This window comes from Camelus dromedarius, chromosome 2 (genome assembly GCF_036321535.1).
Source record: "Camelus dromedarius isolate mCamDro1 chromosome 2, mCamDro1.pat, whole genome shotgun sequence".
Classification (NCBI taxonomy): Eukaryota; Metazoa; Chordata; class Mammalia; order Artiodactyla; family Camelidae; genus Camelus; species Camelus dromedarius.
Genome location: NC_087437.1, coordinates 61,412,866 through 61,427,556, shown reverse-complemented (window position 1 = coordinate 61,427,556; position 14,691 = coordinate 61,412,866). Strand labels below are relative to the sequence as shown.

The following is a 14,691-nucleotide window of genomic DNA, read 5'->3' as shown; positions in this document are numbered from 1 at the left end:
AGCTCTCAAAGTGCTGGGAGTGAGAAGTCATGGCTGGTGGTCTGGGGACTAAGGAGGCTGCTGCGATTACAGGGAAGAAGATGGGGGCAGACACACTTTGGCCCCCCAACCCTGTGCTTTCTAGCTCCTTTGGAGGGTATCTGTGGGAGATGACTCCACGTCTTCCCCCATACAGCCTGCTAATCTGGGTCCGGACCGACAGGGTCAGACCAGGTCCCCTCCCCTTTCCTAGAAAGATGCCCCCATTCTGGGCTGGGGCTGTGGGCCAGGCGGAGATGGAGCAAGAGGAACTCAGTTGTAAATCCCTAAGATGGCAGCTGGAAGGGAAGTCGGAAACTTCCTAATGTTACAAGATCAGGAAATTGAGGGTCAGAGATGGGTAGTAGCGGGGAGGAAATGGGGACGAGAGGCCTCATTCTGCAGCTCCCACAGCTGGCATGGAGCCCAGGCTGGGCTCTGACAGGGAAGAACAGAAAGCTCCAGAAAAGGCGGGGTTGAGAGCTTGGTGGACACACGTACCAAACTGCCAAGGACTCTGTACTCTCCAGCCTTCGAGAAGCTCTCCCCAGAGCCCGTAGCTGCAGCAGACGCCCCCACGCCAGGAGGAGAAGCTGCACAGCTGGCTGCTGCCGGCATACCACCAGCCTGCAACAAGCCAGACGTACTCAGGCCCAGGGTGCCTGTGGGGGGTGGTACAATGGGGTGGGGGTGCTTCTGGGGAGGAACTGAGGGGGTCCTGGAAGGGACAGGTCACGTGTGGTCAGAGAGAGGGTGGGTGGGTCTGTGGGGGCCAGAGGGTGACATAAGAGACAGGAAGGGGGTGTCACCTATGTTGATGGGCTGGAATCTTAAGTCCCACAGTCCCTGCTGCCAGGAGCAAGGGCAGGGGAGGCTGGGCCCCTGAGGCTGTCTCTTCAATGACTGCAGGCACCTGAGACGGTGGTTGGGCTTTTCTTTCCTGTGTAGCTTGTAGACCTGCAGCCCTCGGAGGCCTGGGGAGCAGAGGAAGGGTTATTCTGGGGCCTGAGGCCACAAGCTCTGTGTTAGCTTTAGGGACAAGCACAACTCATAAGTGCCCCTCTGTATGTCACTCCCCCAACTCTGAACAGCTCTTCCAGGGATGGGCCCAGTTCAGACTGGTAGTAACTCCTCCCTACAGGCCGCTTTGATGTGACCTCCAAAATCTCAAAGCTTGGATCCTAGGGTGAAACCCTGGATAAGTGCTGGGCAGGGAGGCCTCACCTGTACCCAACTCAGAGCGAAACCCTGACTCTGGACTCCAGAGCCCAGTGAAATACAACAGGACATAATGTATTCGATTTTGGCCCTGCTTCCACACAAAAGAAGAAATTCTCAAGATAACTACAATTTGATAGGGTTTTGAAAAGAATAATCATTGTTTATGATTATCTGTTTGTGTATCTTCTCAATGGCCTGGTACAGAGGAAACACATGGGATACTTTCCCCACATACACACACAAACACACACACACACACACACAATCACACTGCACCCTCTACATCACAAGCAGATGCATCTTGATAGAAGGGCCTTAATCTGAAACGACTGCTTTCTCCACAAGATGGCACCCATGATTTGACTTAGCTTCCAGAAGTTCTTGCCACAGAACAAATAAAATTGGATTTATGCTTCACAATTTACATGGCTAATTTCTAATGTTAAAATGTCCCCTGTTCTATCACATTTTGGAAACTGTAATTCTTTCCCCTTTGGGGCCACCGGAAGAGGCCCATGGGGCCTGAAGTACTGGCCTTCTTACTGGAATAAGAGCTCTTTGAGAGCAAACATAGTCGGTCTTTTTCATTTTTTTTCATATTCCTGGCTCTTTGCACAGTGTCCAACACACAGCAGCTACTCAATAAGTGATGACCGAGTGGATGTCAGACCCCTGGATCTCCTCTTAGTAGATTCCTTTAAGGGATCTCATCTGGGCTCTCATTCCAGCTCTGGGACAAGACACTTGGAGAATGGTCCTAACTGCCCATTCACATCCCCACCTCCTGCCACACCCTGTCCTTACTTCAAGGATCTGGGCCCACTGATAGCCCTCCCAGGTTCGGCTCATCCCAGGGAGGACACAGCCCCAACTGAGACTGCCCTATATGCGGGCACAAGAGATACACTGCTCCCTGGGCAGCGCCAAGTCCGAATTACACCTGCAGGAGGTTAGGTGGTGCTGGAAACACACTTTGGGATGGTGGATATGCAAGGGAGCTGCCCCCAGGACTGTCATTGCCTATGGAGTGGGAGACAGAAGAGGACTTGGTTCCTCGAGTGTAGTAAGGTGGCGTTTTTACCTGAGTTGGAATCCAGGAATTGGTCTGGACGATACCTCTCCCATAGTGGTTGGAATGTCAGTGGGCTGTTTTCGAAATACCCATCTCCACTGCGGACAAAGGAAAGAAGCTTTGGCCTCTGTCACACAGTCTTTCCCCACTGTCGGCAAGTTATTCATTCATCCAGCTGGTCAGCCAGCCAGTCCCTCACTCATTCCAGCTAGTCATTAGTTATCAGCTGGTCAATCAGTTATTCTGACAGTTGGTCAGTCCACCAGCTAGAACCACTGACTCCCGGCACTAAGCAGGAGAAGGGAAGAGAAGGATGGGGCAGGAGTCAGGAGGCTCGAATTTATTCCACATCAGATGGCTAACTGCAGGAAGCCGGTTATGGGCAGGGTGTGAAAACAACAGGTCAGGCCTCCTTCCTGGTAGGTTCCCTTCACCTAGGGGCTGGAGAGGGGGCTCTGCAGGGGACAGCTGGTTGTGAGGGCTAAGAGCCGATCTGTTGAGCTACGCAGTTATGGGTTCAGTTTCCCATTGCAGCACTTGGTAGCTTGGTGGCCATGGGCAAGTTACTTAACCTCTTTGGTTCTTAGTGTTCACCTCTGTGTGAAAGGGGTCGCAGTAGCCTCTACCTCACAGCATTGTGAAGATCTGATGCAGTAACATTAGTAAATCCCTCAGGACTGAGTGAGGACGGGTGCCATGGATGCGCCATCCCCGCCCGCCTCTGACACAGGGCAGATGACGCACAGGGATGTGACACCTTCTGTGAGTGCACTCAGAATGGTGTGAAATTCCTAGCTTGTTGGATAATTCCACCCCTTTCTCCTTCAGGGCACATCGAAAAACAAGTGAAAGCAACATAATTATAGGGGCCATCCAGTACACACTCTAAGAGAAAAACATTTGCAGCACGTTAATTACCAGTAACAAATTACATGGGAACTTCACAACCGATTGCACAAGTACCATGGTTGAGAACTGCTGTGTCAGAGACTGAGACACTGCCACACTTGGGAACCCACGTCCCCACCCAAGCCCCATCCATCCCTCTGCTCTCCGTCTTTGCCCCAGCCTTACACAAGCTGTTGGTGCCCCTGCGTGAGGGGTTAATTCTCAGCCCGTCAGAAGTCAGGAAGGTTTCAGCCTCATATTTTGGGTTCAAATTCCTGTTTTGCCACTTTCTAGCTCTGTGACTCTGAGCAATTACTCGTCTGTATGTACCTCAGTTCCTTTATCTGCAGAATGGGTGATTAACACTCTCTCTTTCATGGAGCTGTTGTGATGATCAAATACAATTACGCATATTAAGCACTTGGCGTACTAAATGTTGGCTGCTGTTATGATGGTTTTTGAGAAGTTAAAAGAGGTCAGCTAATGTCCGTGGAAATCCGAGAAGTCAAAACTGTGGGAATTATTATCACCATGCACGGAAACTGGGATAGGAAAGGCAGAGTTAATAGGGATCTTTTAATGTGAAACGGCAAGAAGCGGGAAGTCGAGTCAGCGCAAGTCAGCAGCATTGGCAAGGAGGTTTGCGCCTCATCCTGGGCAATGTGAACGTGTGTGCAGCGAAACCCCTGCTCTGCACCCTTCCTAGTATCCACTCAGTGCTGACAGCCCCTCCCTGGCCTACCTGGTGAAGCCCATGAGGACAGGGTTGCCTGGGCGCTGGGTCACATCCCACTGCATCCCACCGCTTTGGTAGAGAAACAGGGCGTAGGACCTGCTCCCATCTGTGGAAAGGATGGCCTGGTAGGTGTTGGTCTGGGGATTGGTTAGAGACACACATACGGATGTTTGTGAGAGATCTGGGATGTCCCACCACCCAGCCCACACCCCGGGCCTGACACCCATGCCGCCTCTTCGTGACCTACCCAGGGCAAAGGCTTGGGCTTGAAATACTGGTAAGTTTGGGACTGCGCAGGCAGCTTTCACCCTGGGTGTTAAAGCACCCGTCACGGTGGATTTGCCTTCTTTGTGACTTCTTTCCGGGGTAGGGGAGGTAAAGGACTCTGGGTTAGAGTCCAGTTGGAAGGGGTTTGTATGACAAAGCTTCAGCAAACTGAGAGATTAGCCAAGGTGCCAGAGAGCTGGGCGAGGCCCGAGGAGCTTCCTCAGGGATAGCTAAGGATATTGTCCAAGTGTCCTCTCAACCTAAGTAGCAAGGAGGACCACGGCCGCTGAGGCTGGAGGGTCTCTGAAGGCGAGTGCCAAGCACTGTGCTTGTCCAAAGTAGGTAAGTTGCTGAGCCAACTGAGCAACCAGTGACTTCAGACCAGACACAAGGAAGCACTCTGTGACTGCCAGAGGGAAGACTAGGGGGCTGTGGTGTGCCCAATTACATTGGCTGCGTTTTGGTCGAGAGCCAGAGGGTGGGGTCAGAGAAACCTCTGGCTTTGTCATTTGCTAGCTGGGTGACCTTGAGCAAGTTGCTTAACTTCTCTAACTATCATCTTCCTCATCTCTGATACATGGATAACAGTATCAGTTTGAACCATATAAAACTGCCAATAGCCAGCCATTTTTGACTCACAAAATTTCCATGTCCTACATTTCAACCTCCTAATACCCAGTGCTCTGGGCTGCTATGAGGTCGTGTAAGCAGAGGCACACCTGGTACAGGGTGAAAGCTCAGCAAATGGGCTGGGGTGCTGGAGGAGGAGGGGTGGGGGTGGGAGGTTGGGGGCTGGGGGGTGAGTGGGGAGGGCAGTGCTATAATCACCAATCTGACCTTGGGTCAAAGAGGATTTTAGAAGAGGAGGCCTCACGTAGGATTCTAGGATGCCTGACTTCCAGGTTGCTCACAGGAAGCTGCCCACTGGTCCACTTACCCCGAAGGTCCTCCAGGCAGGATAGGCGGGGGCACGGACCCACGTGACCTTTAGCGTCCACTTGGCTTTGTAGATCCAGGCGTCTGTCAACATTTTAATCTGAGACTCCACACCCTGCACTAGTGGGTTGTATTCATCATACAGTGTCTCATATTCCTAGGAGAAGAAGGCAGATACGGACAAGGAAACGAGAGACCCCGCACTGTCTGCCTGGTGATCCTGCTCACTTCAGTCCACCCCTGTCTCCCATCCTTCCGCGTCCTGGGCCTACATTTTCAGTTAGTTCCTCTGACCTTAAGGTCAATTCAAATTCTGGGAAGCCTGGGGCGTGTGGAGTGGTGACTCAAGGCCCAGAAACCCAAGTTTTCTGGACCTGAACTTCTGCATCTCTTAGCACAAACTGGCTTGGACTTTGTGAACACCTGCACCCATCTGCACCTCCCTGTATCCGACTGGAGGCTCCTTGAGGACAGGTGTGTGTTTCTCCATCTTTGGACCTTTTACAGTGCCTCATCTGAGGTGGCGGCACGATCCATATCCACCTGTGGTAGCTTTCACAATGTGAATAGCTCCCACTGAATGGAATCATTAACCCAATGCGGGAGCACATGCAGGGGCTTCACTTGACTCAGGCTTTCTGGGACAGACCCCCTACAATCTCACTCTAAAACCTAATGATGGATCACCAGCCCCCATCACTGTCTCCTGCAGGTCTTCCCATGGTTGTGTCCTAATCTGCTTCCTCCCCGCCCTCATAGTTAAGTTTCAATCCCCACCCACACTGAGCCCAGGCTCTGACAGCAGTCATACTTGCAAGGCCCTCTGCACAGCCCTTTGTCTCTCCTTGCTGGTGGCTGGAGGACCCTGAGCTTTGAAAGGCTCACCTGGTAAAATACGGTTCCCCGGTGGCTAGAGAAATCAGCATCATCCCAGAATGGAGCCACCATGGCCACAGGGTCCCGGGCTGTAAAGCCTCCAAGAGGAGGGTTGGGGTCAGAGAAAATCTGGTACTCTGGGAAAATGATCTGGCCATTATCTGTGAACTGAGCACAAAGGTTCATCCAGTTAGCACTCAGGAAGGGAGGCAGGGAGGGAACATCCCAGCCTTGGGCCAACTCCTGGGCCGCGTGAGACCCGAGGGCCCCTCTGGGTAGAACTTCAGCTATGTCGACAACCTCTGGAAGGTCTCATCCACCTCTCTGCCTGCTGGGAGAGCCCCTGCATGTAGTTCTCACACAAATACTCTTCACCCTTAGGACATTCCTCATGTCCCAAGTCCTTCCAAAGGTGGTAGGTTTTGTCCTGCTTCAGTGGCAGACCCGTCTATAGACCAGCCCAATCACAAAGCAGAGCACAGAGCAGTCTCTGGGTAAATCCTCTCAGACCCACCCTGAAGCTTGTGCCACATCACTTAGGGCTAAAAAGACTGATACCCTCACCCCTATCCCTGTGTCGCCCTTTCATTCTGTGTCCTGACTCAGCCCCTTTACCATGGGCCATAGTGGCCACGACGGCCATTCAACTCTCCTCCAGGAGACATGGGGAACTTGGACCGAGGAACGAGGAAAGAATTAGAGAAAATGTGAACGGCCTCAAACACTCAAGTTCCCAGGCAGAGCTTCCTACTCATAAAAAGGGCCCATGAAAACAGTTAAACAGTTTACTGGGCCCTGGGACCTCTCCACTGGCGGTAACAGCACTCTGTCCCTGCGGGGTGGGGGCCTTGCTCAGCTCCCCATCTCCCTCAGCTGGTGCCCTGTCATTAAAGACAGCACATGCACATGCAGTCAGCGGCATGGACACAGTAGGTGTCTGAAAAGTATTGCTTCCATTTTCCCTCTCAGTCACGGTCATGGTCATGGTCATGGTCACAGGACCATCTCCAAGCCCTAGACAGAGAGAAGCAAGGCCCATGGAATGCAGGTCATGGGTCCTGCCCTTGAGGCTGCAGCCAGAGACTCACGTAGAGGGAATCCCGGAGAGAGGAGCCGATGGGGAAGCCAATCTGGGGCTTGAAGAGTGGCGAGGTGAAGTCCACCGTCCTCCTGACAAACTCCAGGTCTCCAGCAGTCGGCCCATAGGGGAAGAGGGAAACTCCTGGGCCGATACAAAGAAGAGCAGGAAGTTCTCAGGGGCCCTGACTTCATTAGGGCTGGCAGAAGTCCCCCGGGAGTGTCCCCCGGCTACTCCTCCATTCTTGTCCTCTATTTCCCTAAGTGAGAGCCATTAAGGGCTCCTCCCTCTGCCTCTCCACTTGCATTCAACCCGTCTTTTCACTTTACCCCTTAAATGGTACTCTCAGCCTTCCCCAGCTTGAAGAAAATCAGGTCCTGCTGTCACAATACCAACAAATTATTCTGCACCTGTTATGGTACTCATCATTCTTTTAAGGGTTAAAAGACAACATTTTTCCAATACGTGAAGATGAGTAACTGAAAGATCATTTCACAGAATGAAACTTGTTTGCTACAATGGTATTTCTCTACATAAAGTTGAAGAACCCCTAGAATTTGTCATAAGACCCCCCTAGAGGTCCTTGAGCTCCAGTTGGAGAAATGTTGTCCTAAAAATTCAACAGATGGGCCTCCTCCTTTCCATACTGGCCGCCCTCCCCTGGTCTTCCTTGGAATCCTGCAGCTGCCTCCAGCAACTTCATCCTCCACGCCAGTCACCATAGCACCGTTTATCAGTGTAAATCTAGCCACAGCCTCCCTGGGCCTGTTGTCTGCAAGATCCTTTACACCACAGCCTTGCTTCTCAACACTCTTCACCTTACTTCCCGCAACCCCAAAGGCTTTGGGGATTTCCTCCCCATGCAATGCGAAGATTGCTTTTCCCGTCCATGCCATTATTCCAGCTGTTCAGGCACTCCCGCCTGCCTGGGGCACTTCCTCTCCCCAGCTCCTATTCATGCTTTCCAGGAAGCCCCCTCGTCACCTTGAACCCCTCCCCTCCCCGGCCCACATTCCCTCAGAGCCTTCCAAGGTGTGCACCCAATACCCTGGACTTAGTCCTCTAATGGCATCTATTGAGGCAGCAGATCTGTCTCTTGCTAAACAGCACCTTGATCATTTCGGTATCTCCAGTTCCCAGCTCAGGACCATGTCTAAAGCCAGCCCTCAGCACCCAACTCTGATGCTGTCTCATTGTCCCCTGTAAGGCCCTTCTGATTGGAGACAGCAGAGTCTGTGAGCGGGCAGGCTGAGACAAAGCACTCAGTTACCTCACCCTTATCAAGGGGATACGGAGAGTAGCTGGACTTCCCATAGTCCAGATGCAGCGGTGGAAAGATCCACAGAACTGGTTCCTCCAGCTACCCACAAGAACCCTCATCGGTAGATCCAATCCAGCTGCCGGAACTACAACATCTCCATCTAACTCCAACCCCTCCGTCCCAGCTCTACAGAACCACGGACCTTTCTCAGGCTTGATAGGGCCCGGGGCAGCTGTCGAGTGGGTGCCCGTGGAAGTCCTAGAAGTGGAGGCTGTGAGGCTCTGGGAGGTTGTTGAGGGTAGTGATGTCGTGCTTCTCTTGCTGCCTGTCCTCAGTGAGGTTATGGTTGTTCCTGGACAGACAGGGAAAGAAGGCTAAGTGGGTCTTACAGTCAGGAAGTATCAGAGATAAAGAGAGACATAGGCTTTAGGAGCTGAAAGAAACAGTTAGAAAATTGTCTTCTGGTCACACTCAAACCACCCCCTGCAAATCAGCAGTTGTCTCCTGGACAAAGGAGGTGATCAGCTTGTCACCCACCAGACCCCCAACACACCAACTTCATCTTCTTGTGGACCTGACTTCCAGCCTGGCAATGCTAACTCACCGTCTTCTCCCAAGCACTCTTCTAGGCTGAACTGAACCAGTTGGGCCACTGTAAGAGACCAAGGTGCCAGAGTTCCCACCCACCTGATGCTTCGGTATTTATGATGGAGCTTGAGGATGCTGCGGATGGTGGAAAAGTGCTGGCAACAGACAGAGTAGTGGGGTGACTTGTAAATAGGGCAGTAGAGCTCCTGGTGACTGCAGGGCCAGGGGCTGCTTGAGAGAATGAAGAATTAATGGTGGAAGTATAAAAACTTGATATACTCTGAGTTGTTCCCATATTACTAGAAGACATAGAATCAGAGAAAGCAGACTCTGTGGAGGGCTGTAGAGTAGGCAGTGAGGAAGATACGCTTGTTATAACAGAAGTGAATGTCTCCTGAGGAACGGCTCCCAAAGAAGTATGTCCACTTCCGGAAGATGAATGAGGTGAAGGGTTGACTACTGTGAAGTCCCTGGTGTGTGATTTGCTGGTGGTCTCCATGCTCTGAGTCTGGGAGGCCTGAGGAGACGTTGATGTTGTCTCACGAGAAGTGGTGGAAGTGGGTGAGGTTGATTGTTCCACCAGTCCCCTTGTCGTGGAGACTGCAGAAGTGACTGGAGGGTTACTGCCCGCTACCGGCGTTGATGTGTCCCCTGTTCTTCCTGTGGGGGTGCCCAGTGAACTTTGTGATGTGACTGTCTTTGAGGTCATTGGAGATGTGTTGCTTACGCTAGATGGGGATGGAGTTCTGCCTGTTGAGGTTGGTGCTGTGAGCATCTGTGATGTTGTCCCGGGTGTGTGGCTCACACTGGATGGGGATGACGTGGTTGTCTCGCCTGCGGGGTTTGTCCCTGGAGAAATGCCCAGTGTAGATGTGGGTCCTGCTGTAGATGATGAGGGGGTTGATGTGTTCACGGCTGTGATGGTCCTGGCTTGAGTCTGTGCGGTGGTTTCCAGACTCTGAGTCTGGGAGGCCTGAGGAGACGTTGATGTTATCTCACGGGAAGAGGTGGAAGGGGGTGAGGTTGATTGTTCCACCAGTCCCCTTGTCGTGGAGACTGCAGAAGTGACTGGAGGGTTACTGCCCGCTACCGGCGTTGATGTGTCCCCTGTTCTTCCTGTGGGGGTGCCCAGTGAACTTTGTGACGTGACTGTCTTTGAGGTCATTGGAGATGTGTTGCTTATGCTAGATGGGGATGAAGTTCTGCCTGTTGAGGTTGGTGCTGTGAGCATCTGTGACGTTGTCCCGGGTGTGTGGCTCACACTGGATGGGGATGACGTGGTTGTCTCGCCTGCGGGGTTTGTCCCTGGAGAAATGCCCAGTGTAGATGTGGGTCCCGCTGTGGATGATGAGGGGGTTGATGTGTTCACGGCTGTGATGGTCCTGGCTTGAGTCTCTGCGGTGGTTTCCAGACTCTGAGTCTGGGAGGCCTGAGGAGACGTTGATGTTGTCTCACGAGAAGTGGTGGAAGTGGGTGAGGTTGATTGTTCCACCAGTCCCCTTGTCGTGGAGACTGCAGAAGTGACTGGAGGGTTACTGCCCGCTACCGGCATTGAAGTGTCCCCTGTTCTTCCTGTGGGGGTGTCCAGTGAACTTTGTGACGTGACCGTCTTTGAGGTCATTGGAGATGTGTTGCTTACGCTAGATGGGGATGGAGTTCTGCCTGTTGAGGTTGGTGCTGTGAGCATCTGTGATGTTGTCCCGGGTGTGTGGCTCACACTGGATGGGGATGACGTGGTTGTCTCGCCTGCGGGGTTTGTCCCTGGAGACAAGCCCAGTGTAGATGTGGGTCCTGCTGTAGATGATGAGGGGGTTGATGTGCTCACTGCTGTGATGGTGCTGGCTTGAGTGTCTGCAGTGGTTTCCAGACTCTGAGTCTGGGAGGCCTGAGGAGACGTTGATGTTGTCTCACGGGAAGAGGTGGAAGGGGGAGAGGTTGATTGTTCCACCAGTCCCCTTGTCGTGGAGACTGCAGAAGTGACTGGAGGGTTACTGCCCGCTACCGGCGTTGATGTGTCCCCTGTTCTTCCTGTGAGGGTGTCCAGTGAACTTTGTGACGTGACCGTCTTTGAGGTCATTGGAGATGTGTTGCTTACGCTAGATGGGGATGGAGTTCTGCCTGTTGAGGTTGGTGCTGTGAGCATCTGTGATGTTGTCCCGGGTGTGTGGCTCACACTGGATGGGGATGACGTGGTTGTCTCGCCTGCGGGGTTTGTCCCTGGAGAAAAGCCCACTGTAGATGTGGGTCCCGCTGTGGATGATGAGACGGTAGATGTGTTCACGACTGCGATGGTGCTGGCTTCAGTCTCTGCGGTGGTTTCCAGACTCTGAGTCTGAGAGGCCTGAGGAGACGTTGATGTTGTCTCACGAGAAGTGGTGGAAGTGGGTGAGGTTGATTGTTCCACCAGTCCCCTTGTCGTGGAGACTGCAGAAGTGACTGGAGGGTTACTGCCCGCTACCGGCGTTGATGTGTCCCCTGTTCTTCCTGTGAGGGTGTCCAGTGAACTTTGTGACGTGACCGTCTTTGAGGTCATTGGAGATGTGTTGCTTACGCTAGATGGGGATGGAGTTCTGCCTGTTGAGGTTGGTGCTGTGAGCATCTGTGATGTTGTCCCGGGTGTGTGGCTCACACTGGATGGGGATGACGTGGTTGTCTCGCCTGCGGGGTTTGTCCCTGGAGAAAAGCCCACTGTAGATGTGGGTCCCGCTGTGGATGATGAGACGGTAGATGTGTTCACGACTGCGATGGTGCTGGCTTCAGTCTCTGCGGTGGTTTCCAGACTCTGAGTCTGAGAGGCCTGAGGAGACGTTGATGTTGTCTCACGAGAAGTGGTGGAAGTGGGTGAGGTTGATTGTTCCACCAGTCCCCTTGTCGTGGAGACTGCAGAAGTGACTGGAGGGTTACTGCCCGCTACCGGCATTGAAGTGTCCCCTGTTCTTCCTGTGGGGGTGTCCAGTGAACTTTGTGACGTGACCGTCTTTGAGGTCATTGGAGATGTGTTGCTTACGCTAGATGGGGATGGAGTTCTGCCTGTTGAGGTTGGTGCTGTGAGCATCTGTGATGTTGTCCCGGGTGTGTGGCTCACACTGGATGGGGATGACGTGGTTGTCTCGCCTGCGGGGTTTGTCCCTGGAGACAAGCCCAGTGTAGATGTGGGTCCTGCTGTAGATGATGAGGGGGTTGATGTGCTCACTGCTGTGATGGTGCTGGCTTGAGTGTCTGCAGTGGTTTCCAGACTCTGAGTCTGGGAGGCCTGAGGAGACGTTGATGTTGTCTCACGGGAAGAGGTGGAAGGGGGAGAGGTTGATTGTTCCACTGGTCCCCTTGTCGTGGAGACTGCAGAAGTGACTGGAGGGTTACTGCCCGCTACCGGCGTTGATGTGTCCCCTGTTCTTCCTGTGGGGGTGTCCAGTGAACTTTGTGACGTGACCGTCTTTGAGGTCATTGGAGATGTGTTGCTTACGCTAGATGGGGATGGAGTTCTGCCTGTTGAGGTTGGTGCTGTGAGCATCTGTGATGTTGTCCCGGGTGTGTGGCTCACACTGGATGGGGATGACGTGGTTGTCTCACCTGCGGGGTTTGTCCCTGGAGAAAAGCCCACTGTAGATGTGGGTCCCGCTGTGGATGATGAGACGGTAGATGTGTTCACGACTGCGATGGTGCTGGCTTCAGTCTCTGCGGTGGTTTCCAGACTCTGAGTCTGAGAGGCCTGAGGAGACGTTGATGTTGTCTCACGAGAAGTGGTGGAAGTGGGTGAGGTTGATTGTTCCACCAGTCCCCTTGTCGTGGAGACTGCAGAAGTGACTGGAGGGTTACTGCCCGCTACCGGCGTTGATGTGTCCCCTGTTCTTCCTGTGGGGGTGTCCAGTGAACTTTGTGACGTGACCGTCTTTGAGGTCATTGGAGATGTGTTGCTTACGCTAGATGGGGATGGAGTTCTGCCTGTTGAGGTTGGTGCTGTGAGCATCTGTGATGTTGTCCCGGGTGTGTGGCTCACACTGGATGGGGATGACGTGGTTGTCTCGCCTGCGGGGTTTGTCCCTGGAGACAAGCCCAGTGTAGATGTGGGTCCTGCTGTAGATGATGAGGGGGTTGATGTGCTCACTGCTGTGATGGTGCTGGCTTGAGTGTCTGCAGTGGTTTCCAGACTCTGAGTCTGGGAGGCCTGAGGAGACGTTGATGTTGTCTCACGGGAAGAGGTGGAAGGGGGAGAGGTTGATTGTTCCACCGGTCCCCTTGTCGTGGAGACTGCAGAAGTGACTGGAGGGTTACTGCCCGCTACCGGCGTTGATGTGTCCCCTGTTCTTCCTGTGGGGGTGTCCAGTGAACTTTGTGACGTGACCGTCTTTGAGGTCATTGGAGATGTGTTGCTTACGCTAGATGGGGATGGAGTTCTGCCTGTTGAGGTTGGTGCTGTGAGCATCTGTGATGTTGTCCCGGGTGTGTGGCTCACACTGGATGGGGATGACGTGGTTGTCTCGCCTGCGGGGTTTGTCCCTGGAGAAATGCCCAGTGTAGATGTGGGTCCCGCTGTGGATGATGAGGGGGTTGATGTTTTCACGGCTGTGATGGTCCTTGCTTGAGTCTCTGTGGTGGTTTCCAGACTCTGAGTCTGGGAGGCCTGAGGAGACGTTGATGTTGTCTCACGGGATGAGGTGGAAGTGGGTGAGGTTGATTGTTCCACCAGTCTCCTTGTCGTGGAGACTGTGGAAGTGACTGGAGATGTACTTCCCCAGTTAGATTTTGATATGTTGTTTGTTGAAGTTAGAGGAGATTTTGTTGTGTCCGTTGTCGAAGTGCCTTTAAATATAAAATACAAAGAGTAATGAAACATAAGAATTTTTTGGTGTTAAGCTGAAGAGTTATAACCAAGTATTGTGCACCAGGAACCTTCTGAATCACTTGCTTCAGATATAATGGCCGCAGAATTAATTATTTAACTATGTCTCTGTTTTCTACCAATGTTGGCTCCTAATCATATGTAGTGCTGCAATGTCTGTCTTTGTTTTTGCATTTTCTCCTTTACTGTTGGTTTATAGGTGTAGTCATTGAACTTGGCCGAGTACATTCCTCCTTTTCCCATATTAGGCTTTAATAGACGCCAAGACCCTTGAGCTTCAGTGTAAGAACAGTGTTTTAATGAAAATACACCGACTATTCATTCAATCAAAAATTTCAATTTTTGCATCTCCTAAAGCCACATTTCTCATACACTATAAAGGGATTATTACCCTCAGGTCTTTTTCAGAGACTCTTTTCCTGTTTTAAAATCTCAGGGCTTATCTTTATCAGTTTTCTTTCTCAACCCATCTGCTCATCCCATCTTTACAAATCCTGCAGTTTTCATTCTCAGTAATAATCTTGTGATATTTTTTTCCTCCTTCATTTCTCTCTTACTCTGTTTGAAATAGATAAGAAACTTGCTGACATTTCAGTCTTCTTTGAAGAGCAAAGAACAGGAAATTTTGTGAACTTGTCTTTAAATGTCTGACATGATCAGGTACCTGTACTGTTGATAGTATATGTTAACTACTTGTAGCGTCTGAGACAACTTTGTGTGTTTAGTATAAAGCATGTAGGAGTGCATCCAACAATACAGAAGAATTTTTGAGGACTCAGGTATAAATTAACTCCCTCTTCTCTGGAGTAGTGTGGGTGGTTTGGGGGGCATTCTGTCTTCTCTTCAGATACATAGTTATTTGCATTTCATCCCACACTCTGTAAGGCCCGTCTTTGTGGGCGGTCCCCCA

At 52.0% G+C, this 14,691-nt stretch overlaps 1 protein-coding gene across 1 annotated transcript in view; it reads right to left on the bottom strand.

The window, feature by feature from the left end:
- The window catches only part of MUC4 (mucin 4, cell surface associated), a 28,048-nt gene extending 14,559 nt beyond the window's left edge, over nt 1-13,489 (bottom strand). Inside the window, exons 1-12 of the mRNA XM_064476990.1 lie at nt 12,768-13,489; nt 9,941-12,215; nt 9,747-9,878; nt 8,958-9,005; nt 8,556-8,705; nt 7,103-7,236; nt 6,024-6,182; nt 5,140-5,295; nt 3,942-4,072; nt 2,321-2,409; nt 828-992; nt 520-645 (exon numbers count right to left, since the gene is read on the bottom strand). Of these exons, the coding sequence (XP_064333060.1) occupies nt 520-645; nt 828-992; nt 2,321-2,409; nt 3,942-4,072; nt 5,140-5,295; nt 6,024-6,182; nt 7,103-7,236; nt 8,556-8,705; nt 8,958-9,005; nt 9,747-9,878; nt 9,941-12,215; nt 12,768-13,364 (4,162 nt within the window). The 5' untranslated portion in view covers nt 13,365-13,489. The remainder of the gene's footprint in view (nt 1-519; nt 646-827; nt 993-2,320; nt 2,410-3,941; nt 4,073-5,139; nt 5,296-6,023; nt 6,183-7,102; nt 7,237-8,555; nt 8,706-8,957; nt 9,006-9,746; nt 9,879-9,940; nt 12,216-12,767) is intronic.
- Between the last annotated feature and the right edge of the window lie 1,202 nt (nt 13,490-14,691).